Genomic DNA, 11,295 nt, shown 5'->3' with positions numbered 1-11,295 from the left:
CGGGCTCAGCTTCCCGGCGCTCCCTCGCTCCCGGCGGCCCAGCTCCCCGGGCCCACAGCGCGCAGCCAGCAGCCAAGCCCGGCCGCTAGTTCTCCCTGCACTGCCGCAGTTCTTAACCCGACCTGATGAGCCCTGAGCCCCCGCTCAGGATTTTTTAGTGGGCACGTTTGGGGACTAATTTATGAAGTTGCTTCAAGAGCGTCCTCTCAAAACTGCATGTATTATTCTAGGTGCAGTCTAATCAACACATCCGCATTAAACAATGTCATCCAGTTCTTAACCTATTTACAATTACTAGAGTCAGATGACATTCAACATATTAACACAATCAGCACAAAAAAAAAAAAATAATTCTTACTCTCAGCCTAACCACGTCACAAAACAAGAATAAAACTCTTGTCCTGTAACTGGCTGCCATGAAATGATGAGAAGGCCAGCTCAAACTAGACTTCACAACCACATTCAAAATCCATTAACCCATTCAAGAGCATGGAAAACATGCTCCTTCCTTCACTGAACAGTGACTTTTCCCTACTCACATTTTATATAGCAGCATCATTTACTTAGCTGTGGTTGTGAGAAAGGCATAGCCTATACTAGATTTTTAATTAGATGTTTTATCTGAGGAAAGCTGGATACCTTTTAGTAGTTGGCTCATCTAAAGACTGTAGATGCAGACTATCCGCCTTACAGAAAGTTATATGCAAAACATACCATTTCATTAGTCACTGACATTCAAGCTTCCTGTATATTTTATCTCAGTTTGCTTTCCAAGTATTTTTCTTTCACAGAACATTTACTTCTACAAAAACACGGTAGTTTACATAGCTGTCTGAAAAAGCAGTTTCAAATTTTCTTAATCAAGCAACCACCTAGCCTTTGAAAAGTACTCAGATGATTTTCTATGAAACAGTTATTCAATATCTATGGGAGGGGTAAGAGGAATATTTATCACACTGGTAAACACAGTGTGTTTAAAAGTTTTGCTAACGACAGGCAGAAGCAACAATGCCGAGTCAGTTCCCATGGGGGCCAGCAGACAGAGTATTCAGGAGCCACCAGTTGTTTTTACAGAACAACTAACTGTTTTAGTGTGGAGCAGCTGCCTCTAGATGACAGGCATACCTACCCACCATAATGCTTCTGAACAGTCTCCCCCCATCGGGCTGCTGGAGTGCAACCACAAAGACCCTTTTCACACATGATATTCTTCAAATACAGTAAAAGTAGGACAGCATGTTGACACGCCAGCTTTTAAGCTTACTGTCCTAAGCCAGCCGTAGATATACACAGCTGAGCTCTGCGCATATTTGTGGAAGAACACCCCACATCTGACCTATTAAAATGCTAAATTTAGAAATTACAATATTAGAAATTCCACCAAACAAAACCCACCTTGAAGCATGCTGCTCATTTATCAGTTTGATCTTGTATTCTTCCACAAATTCCAGAAGAGGCACAAGATACATACGATAACAGGACATTGCCAGTGTGACTGAACATAAGAGAATACAGTAGCACACAGGGATATACAGAGGACTTTATCCTAAGCTGCGTATTCCACCATCATAAAGTGGCTGCACTTAAAATACTACTAATACCCTTGCAGTTTTAATACTGTGGAAAATGACTAATAACAAGCAAGATGAACAGACTGTATTTTAACCCACCTTCTGCCACAAACAGGGTAACACTTATTAAATAAAAAAAAAAAATGAGGTCTTGATAAGAATGGATTTTATCCAACACAAACTTTAGGAATAAGCAGTCCTACACATTTCACAAAGCAGGAAATCCCAGCCAAGCGTGGTTCATCTCAGTATCAAGTCAACTACGCATCAATTCAGCAGCACTTGCCAGTAGACGTGATTGGCATCATCCCTGTTACAAAAAAACACCCAACTTCAGCCTGTGGAGGACTGTGCCAAAGCACAGGATGTCTAGTAACGAGCTAGTTCAGAAAAACACTCTGGGTCAGATTCCAGCCCTGCCTGGTACAGGAAAAGTGAGGTGTGCACATGACCCCTACGGAGCAAAGCGTGACTTCATGGCACCTTACGTTTACACAGCCTAGTTGTAGAGACAAGCTGAAAACAAAAGCATATTTCTACCAATGCATCCCTTGCTTGAAACAATCATTTTAGACCGAGTTATAAATTTGCAGCATATAAAACCACTAAGCGCTCATGTAGACAACCCTATTCCCCTTCTTCCCCCTTGGGACAAAGCTGAGGTCAGTTCTTGACACTTGCCATGCATGTTAAAGAGCTGGTAAGATATACCATCCTCAGTCTTAATGATTTATGTATACTTTAAAGTCAGATTTCATGAGTGAGAAAGACTACATATAGTCTATAGCATGCTTAGGAAAGTTGAAAGCATCACATGCTAACAGTTCCAAAATCAGTGCAGATCATAAAGCTGCTTAACATTTCACACTAGAAGATAACTGAGAATGCATACAACCAACTTCTAAGTATCCTAAAACATTTATGAAACTGAAGGCCATTATACATTCTGAAAATGAAGATGGGATGAAAGAACATACAACGCATATCAAGAAGCATCACTTAGCCTTTTCTAACAGATCCAAAATACTTTCTCACAGAAACGCGTTAAATCAGTGAGACTATCAGTAGGAAACATCCAAAGGCAGTACGATGATAGCCAGTTAGGCCACTTCTACTGAACTTAATTGCTCACTGTAAGATGAGGCAGATGTGTATTCTAGCAGGTTTATACTGATCTCCTGATCTTTACCTTCTAATTTTTCTAGTATTATCAACTGCTCCTCCTGTTTCAGCTCCATAAGCTGGCTACTCATGCACTTTTTACATCATGCACACCTCTAAAAGGGGGTCTTCCGTACCTTCCTTGTGCTAACATGGCATAAGCAGTTACGCTATCTGAGCATCCTGCATAGGCAGTACTGCCACTAGTGTAGCTATGGTAGCAATCATTACCCAGCCCTCTCCTCCAAATCTAGTCCTCCAGGTACATCATTTCTCATTGGCTTCTCCATGGTAAATAAAATTTCTTTGGCCATTTGAATAGCATGCGCTTCAAAAGGGAGAAGCTCTGTTTCCCCGTCAAAATAAAGCAAAACAAAGCCATACTTTTCATTAAAAGGCATCTGAAGTGGGAAACCTTGCATAGGAAATACGCTTAAAGAGTTGCTTTTCAAGAATTATACAGCAGAGAAAAAAGGATTTACCTTCGAGCAGCATGAGTGTTGATACTAACCCCTTTCGCCTAACCATGCATTCCCAGCCCATACTGATCTTGAGGATTTTGTCCCTGTTCAGTTCCTACTGGTAGGAAACTCCTCCTTCACTCCACGTCACTGGAATATTTACTAAAGCTCTTCTCTTCCTGATGCATCATCTGCTCTCTGCCCTCCTACCCCCAAGTCCAACTACTTCATCAAAATGAAAAGCCCAACTAAAAAAGCTGTAACAAAAAAGAACAAGTAAATAGAACAAGTCTTACTGGAGCTGCGTTGTAAATATTCAGGGCTAACATGCAAAGAAAATGCACTGATACTTGTGACTTTACAGAAAACTGCACATAGCAGCAATACAACCTATCAAAAATTCACTCAGCTTACACAGAAGTTATGCCTTCAGCGACTAGTCACCACAGACGTTTCCTCAGATATTACTCTTAGCCACCCCCTCTGCCCCTCCAAGCCTGCAGACAAAGCTTGCTACCAAACTTGCTGACCTGCCTGAAAGCGCAAGCCAGCCATGGTTTGTTTCACTCATGTTGTTGGGCTAGTGCCCTGGCAGGGAACCAAGGAGAACAATACCTGGCAGGGGAGAAGGGCGTCCCACCACTCTGAAGAAAAAAAGCGCACTGACCGCAGCAGCTCTTCCTGCACTTCCCCTGACCCTCAGAAGAAACCACCCCACCACCACCACCTCCCGACGTGACACTGACTGTACTGAGGATATGGGCTAATACTCGCCATCCTCATCTTTTCGCTGAAGTTCTCTCTCCGCCCTTCCCTCCCCCATTACACTCAATGACAAGATGATACTTGCACAGCACCCTGAGAAAGCAGCTTAATTTATTGCAGCAGAGAAGTGTGAAACATGCCCTAGAAATCCTGAAGGCTCACCAGTGGGCAAAAGGAATCCCCGCATACACAGCGCCATTAAGACGTGAGGTTAAACTAGCGTAAGTAGTCACCTGCTTGTAGTCTCACTAAAGAAGTTCACAGTCTAATAAAATAGACTTACTTACCAACCTGGTTCCCAGGGATCTTAATGGAAAAAAAAAAAAAATCACTAACTTCACCGGATACACAATGTAAACCAGATGACGCGGCACATGTGCAACCAGAGATTTCCTTATTTCAGATACATTCTCTTTTTTTATTATACCTCAGAAGAAAATCCAACTTGTTTTTTCCCTAGGAACAAAAAAGTCATACTTAGCAACAGTTTTGGGAAATGCATTGATCACTGCTAAGAGAAAAAGCAGTGCCCCGTGGTTACTGGGTACTACACACCTGGGCAGAGAGAGATTGGATGCCCTCCCACAAAATGAAAAAAGGTCAAATCAAAATAAATGGGGGGGGGAGGAAGCTGAAGAACTCCTCTTACTGCTCTTAAAGAGACAAAGTTGTCCAGAATACTTCTCAGTAAGACTATTTTGTTCACCTTTATTCTTAACAAGGGTTCTTCCATACAGAACATCCATGGAAGTGTCATTACTATTTCACATATTTCACATATGCAGAGTGCTTCCTTCCCCATGCCTTCATCCACCTCCACTGATTCATACACAGCTCCTCTTCAAATGATCCCTGAGAACATCCTCGCACTATCCCATTACATCTTTGCATTTTGAGTCAACGTAATGTAGTAATACCATCCCAGATAGCAACTTCAAATAGGTTTGGTCCCAAAGCTAACATTAAAAGGTAATGCAACAATCACTAGCAAAAGGAACTAGTCAGGCCCATTTAACAAGGAAGAAAATATATTAATACAAGCAAATTAAGTACAAACATTTTATTTGGTCAGAGTAACACTGGATTGTTAAGAACATCTGGAAAATTTTCATGACTCTTACAGCTCAATTATATAACATTTATAAAAAAATCTCTCTTCCAATCTTGGTACAATTATGCATGCAGATCAAGAATAACTGCACGTGGCTTCGGCTGCGTGCTTATAGATATCTTCATTCCAGCCTGCACCGGACAAGCAGAAGAGGGAGTATGTAATGCATGCGAAGTCTTCCAAAGTCCAACTACCTACCCAAGTCCAAGAGGCACTCTCCTGTATTTGCATTCACCCAGGTTTATAAACATCCTTAATTGCCTACTTATACATGAAGTTTTTGTACTCGGTAGCACAAAGGTAACCATGGAATTGTCCATAGGCTTCTAAAACAATTTAAAGTTAAAAACTGACTTCTGTCTAAACACTAAATACAACTGACCTGCAAAGACCAATTTACTACCACCTTGAAAGACACTGTGAGACACTTTCAAAAATCTAAAAAACATTTTTTTAGTATCACATCAGAATGGAGAAAGTAATTATTATAGCTATAATTACAGTTAAACTGCAAGACCTTATTGACTAAAAGAACAGCCAGTAACTGCCGGACTGTTATCCTAAACTTGTTGCTGGTAGGATGAAAGGCGATGGCTATTTCACCACCATTTAACAGTTGCTGTTAGAAGTTTGTCAAAATAACAAAGAAACATTTTGTAAACAGTGAAGTAGACGGAGCAAGTTCTTTTAACAAATGTCACATAGCTGGTTTGTTCCCATCAGTTACTCTGTTTTCACAGAAGATTTCTAATTTTAATAAGCAGAATTTCATTTGGCAACAAGCTCGCATCTCATGAGAATCTGTATTTATAAACGTTAGCTTATTTTTAAAAACATTTAGAAGCTGGCAGACCTCAGATCCAATAATAGTTTCAACACAGCCCTTAACAACAAGTCCAATCTAACATGCTTCAGCCCAGGGATCTGATCTGGCACGCCAAAGTTTCGCACTTCAGCAAGTAAAGCATACGGTCAGAAGGGTCAGTTATATAGCCCAAGCCTATGGGACTTGGCATATCCACAAGCCCCAAAATATCCACCTAAATGCCACTCCAGCAGCATCTGTTTTAGCAACAAGAGCCCCTCTGAAGGCAGCTAGTGTGGACAACTCCAACCAAACAAAAAGAAAATGGCAAAGTTGTTACCAGCATGGTTTATCCTCTCTGAGGAACAGGCCGGCAGTGAGGAACTCTCACTCTTGAACATGGATAAAAGCACTCTCCCAACCCAAAAGCTACTTCCACAATGGGAGGACTTGCCTTGCTGTTGACTCTAGGTACGAGTCGCAGAACAGGTAGGAAAACTTCAACATAAGCAAGTATTGTCTAATAAGATTGTCTAATTCTATAAATCAATATCCTTAGATTGGAGTGGGACCTAAAAGCTAAGAATTCTTCAAAGATAAATTTTTGTAGTAGAAGTTTAGTAAGAACATGTAGTCCCATTTCTTGGGTGCAAGGACAGAGCTGTATTGAAAGAATTTAGACTCTACCCTCAACAACAACAAAAAAAAAAGGCAAAAGGCTTAATATTCCTGTTCACTCATCTTCACTGTATCTGTATATTATGTGTTATTGGGACAAATCTGCTCTCCCCAAAGATTAGGGCTAGATGGTTTCATGCCTTATAAATGGAATCTGAGCGTAACAGCCTGACCACCTGTCAGTTTGGTTGTGGTTTGTTTTTTTTTTTATCCTGAACAGCTTTCGTTTTTCTTTCTTTTAAAGAATAAGCTGATCTTATTTGAAAGTAATCCACATAGGAAAAGCAGAGCCCCCCCACCCCTTCCTGCCCGTCAGATGGAGCCTCCCTCACCACAGGCACCCTCGCACGTGCCCCTACGCGGCGGAGCGTGTTTGCCAGCACGGTTTCCTCCCAGGCCAGGGAGCAGCGTCACCTCCAGCTCAGTATCACCCAACCTGCACTTACCTGTGGCAACCAAGCCCAAAGCATTGCCCAAACGCTTTCGGAGTGACAGTTCCACTGAGCAGGAAGCACCTCATTTCCAGTTTATTACTTTGTTTACCAGCTACATCATTCTACCACGGAAAAGTTTAAGTGCTTCGTGACATTTCACTGAGAAGATGTAAAATTAAAGTGTCTGTATCGCTGGACTCAAAAATACCACTCATCCTTTTTCAAAAAATATTTTCACTTCCTGATCTGCATACTCTGTAGCACATCATCTTTGCTAAAGTTTTCCACAGAATCTTTCAGTGAGAGTTAATGTATGGCACAAAATGAAGTCTTGTTTATAAAAACAAGGACATTATCCACATCTCGTAACAACTAACTCCACAACTCCTACACACACTGGTTCAGCTCACCTTCCCCCAATGCCATGCCTCCTCATCATTCCTTGTAAGAATTTGAAGGGTAAAAGCATTCATATTAACTGTTCACCTTCATTCATCTCTCCTCCAGCTTTCCTTGTAGATACATCCAGAAATCCTGCAGCTACGTTTCCAACAGGAGGTAGTAAACAGATTTGTGTTGAACCGAAAGTGCTAGCTCTTTCGATACCAAACCACCAAATAAGGTGGAAGAAAGTCTCTTAACCCAGTTACTACAAACAGACCCAGAGGCACATGTCCGAGTTTGACTTGCAAAGGAGGAAGGAGAAAAGCAATCTTCAGACTGATTGTTCCTCTCCTGCAGACAGAAAGCCATTTCTTTAAATTAGGATAATCTCAAGGAGGGAATTAATGCTTCCAGAAAGTAAGAGACGACTGCTTTTTGCTTCATTTGTAAGTGAAAACAGAATAGTTTCTACACAGAGAACACATAGAAGAGGAATAAACAAAGCAAGATAATAAAGAAGTAGGAAAAGACTAGAATAAGGTGATAAAAACCAGCCAGCATGCATTTAGAGACAAACAAGCCTGTCTTCCTCCTTTAACTGATCATTCATGCAGTGAGGGGGAAGGAAGAGGAAGGAGCAGTAACTGAGCTATTTAGACTATAGTAAGACTTTTGATGTAACATTCCCACAGTAAAATATGATTATACTGTAGATTCATCAAAACCACAAGATTTTTTCCAGTTGTGCACCAAGTATACTCTAAGAGCACATAACAAGCCTTCCAAGCTTGGCAGTAAGCGATCACCCTGACATTATGCAATGTTTTCATTAACTCCGATGGTGAAACTGTGTGTTTATACAGTTTATGAACAAAGCTGAACCAGGAGAGTTTGCAAGCACTCTGCTACGAGGTCTAGTTCTGTCTTCCGAACTCAATAAACTGGCAAAGTGACCAGAAGTCATTAGAACGAAGTTCAATAGAAGCAAGAGCAAAGCTCTGTACTTGAGAAAGGAAACAGAGGCCCAAACACGCACCATGAAGCAGCTGACTAGGCAGCTGTACTGCAGAAACTAAATTGCGATGATATCATGGATCAAAGCTAGGTAAGCTGATATGTTGTTACTGCAGAAAGAGGAAAAAAACCCCAAACTCAAATTTCACTCCAAAAACATTGTATGTAAGAAAAGGGAGATAAATCATTCTTCTCCCTGGCACTGATGAAGCCTCAGCTGAAGCAACGTGACCACTGTATTTTAAGATGCTTCAACACTTCACTTTAAGAATGGCAGCGTAGGAAAGGTAAAGCCACACAGCAGCCATCAGTATTTTAGTTACTGCATTCTAGTTGTGTGAACATGCTTAGAGCAACCACTGCCCTTCCACACTGACACCCCACCTGAGGGGCAAGTCCTGAGTGATGCTCACGAGCCACGTCCCGTGAATGCCCTGCACCTTTGCATGGCAAAGGAGCAAGTCCTCATTTTTACCTGTGCTTTCAAACTGCTCTTCCTCACTTGCAAAAGTGGTCCATGGATTTGCTATGCAACACTCCACATTCCATCCCTTCCACACTGCTCTCATATAGTACACCTTTATATCTGTAATTTTCAAATTTTCCTTATTATAAAGGGTAGGTAGTACCTTAGGGCCAAATTTCCCTTTTTAGTTAATTTCTGCTCATCCCTCTCACCTCCTTACATTAAAATATTCTGTAACATTTCCTAGTGTTAAAAAAAGTGGTTGCACATTTAGATTTCCTCTTTCTTCTCCTGCACCACCCATTTTTGCTGGTGATAACAAAAATCTTACTGGTAGTATGACAAAGGCTAAACCATACCTTCCCCAATGTACCTGGGTGTTGCAATCTTAAGTATAGTTTTAAGCTTAATTCTAACTACATCGCTCCGCTCCAAATGGATTCCAATATAATTATTTATAAGAATGATAAAACCCCAAAATATTTCAAGTCTTTTTAAGTCTGTTTCTTTATGTATCACTCTGTGTGGGTTTGCAGTCTTCTCAGGATTTTGAAGGTCTGTAGAAAAGTGAAGACTGCGGCAAACCGAGTGGTCTCCTTCTCCCCTGTACTTCCCTATTAATTTGCGACGATTGGAAGCAGGTGACTGCACACTTGACTGCTTGTACCCTGTGGCGCAGCTGCTATGCAGAAAACAGCACATGTAAACGTGCATGATTCGTGCCTCCTAACAGTCTCTGTGGGCCGCATGTGGCATTTAGGTAGCATTTTCTCAACCCCCTTTGTGCATGATACTGCTCTATTACATTAGCAATCAGTTAAGCTGGAGGTATTTACTAAAATGGCTGGACATACTCTCCAACATTTGGCAAGATCCATTATTTATTTCAAGATTTTTGTTAATCATCTTAAAAGGATTTCAAGACATTACTTCTGAAGGGTTTCACCCAGTGTGTGACAGACTTTTTACAACAGACAGGAATCTCAATTTAACAACTGTCAACTTTGGGGGGGGGGGGGGAACCCCCCAAAAAACCAAAACAACCCACAGCCACTCAACAACCTAAAAACTTGCTTTCTTTATAAATTTGGTTCCCTCTATACCAGATTGGTTAAAAAAAAAGGCATCTGATCATTTATCATACAGCAACTGAAAAGGTTTCCAACATTCTAACTTATTCTGCCTAAAAATGAAAAGAAAATAATAGACAAAGGTCATATAGAGGTTTTGAACTGCTACAGCAGAACATTTCAAAGCTGCAAATATTGACTTGGGTTTTACCTGGCTATCTTGAAATTTTGTTTCACCTTGACGTAAGAAGTTGTCAAACCTCAGGGTCTGGTATTAAAATCTGAAGAGATTCTAAAAACAACCTTGCTGCAATCGATCAAGTGAAGGTTTAAGCAATTAAGAAACAAGGAGGAAAGCAAAGAGAAAAGCCCCTTTCAGATCCCTAGTACTTAAACCCCATTAATGTATGCACAAGTTTACAATCATTTCTGTACTATCATCACACCACACAATCCTTACAGCATATACATATAAGAAATTGACCTAACAGTGGTCATTTATGCGGTGTGGCTATCAGCAAACACACCATTACCAAACCTAATTAAGATATGTATGTCATGTAAGTGTTAGTATTTAATACATGGATATCTAAGCTATATTAAAGCATTTCTCAAAACACCAGAGTGATTATAACACAAAAAAGAATGTGTTTTAAAAACCAAAAGCAACCAGGTAAACAACAAAATCATCAAAACTTTAAGGAGCCCAAATATCTAAGCAAGGAATTTTGTAATTAACACTCAGAATGAGCACTCCTAAGATTTCTTTAAAAAAAAAAAAAAAATCAATCTTGCTTTAACTAACAGGAATCAATAATCACTGCTCATGTGGATCAAAACAGAAGTCATGACATATTTTCAACTCTAGGGGCATCAGCAGCTGTTGCTATACTGCAAAAGAGCTGAAGTGTTATAAACATACACATAGGCAGCCGACTTTATTTTTCTGTAAAACCAGATGCCAGTGATCCGGACAAGACAGAAACCAAATGACCGTGAAAACCCAGTATTTCAGCACGCTCGTTACGATGCATCTCCTTTAAAAGCGGAACAAAAAAACGCTGTCAGGTTATAAAACACCACAGCTGGAAGTTACGGTTATTCGCAGGGTGTTTTTCAGCTCCGTTTGGAGCTTTCCGTGCGTGCTGTCCGTCGATGCCCGATCTGCCTTCGGCCGGCTCTTCCCTCGGACTGGGAAGGGGAGAAGGAAAGGGAAACAAAACACCAGGCTACGTCTCACCCCAGAAACCAAACAAAGCAAAGAAGAGACAGCCTGACAGACCGCTTACCTCGTTCCGGCTTCATTGTCTCCGCTTCCTCAGAGAGGTCTGCAAGGAGCCGAAGTGCTCTGCCGCCCTCCCCGAGCACACCGGCC

At 41.1% G+C, this 11,295-nt stretch overlaps 1 protein-coding gene across 5 annotated transcripts in view; it reads right to left on the bottom strand.

Annotated features, from left to right (window-relative positions):
* Nucleotides 1–11,293, bottom strand: part of FAM214A (family with sequence similarity 214 member A) — a 47,868-nt gene extending 36,575 nt beyond the window's left edge. For 4 of the 5 annotated variants that reach the window (XR_004842668.1, XR_004842669.1, XM_035899578.1 and 1 more), the window contains exon 1: nt 11,210–11,293. Coding sequence is in view for 1 of the 5 variants with exons in the window: in XM_035899580.1 (XP_035755473.1) it covers nt 11,210–11,225 (16 nt within the window). In the remaining 4 variants the exon portion in view is untranslated. The remainder of the gene's footprint in view (nt 1–11,209) is intronic. The other variant, XM_035899580.1, reaches the window with a different exon arrangement.
* Nucleotides 11,294–11,295: the final 2 nt, after the last annotated feature.

The sequence above is a fragment of the Egretta garzetta genome, unplaced genomic scaffold, assembly GCF_000687185.1.
Source record: "Egretta garzetta isolate BGI_Z169 unplaced genomic scaffold, ASM68718v1 scaffold287, whole genome shotgun sequence".
In the NCBI taxonomy this organism is placed as follows: Eukaryota; Metazoa; Chordata; class Aves; order Pelecaniformes; family Ardeidae; genus Egretta; species Egretta garzetta.
This window is presented reverse-complemented; position numbering and strand designations above follow the sequence as displayed.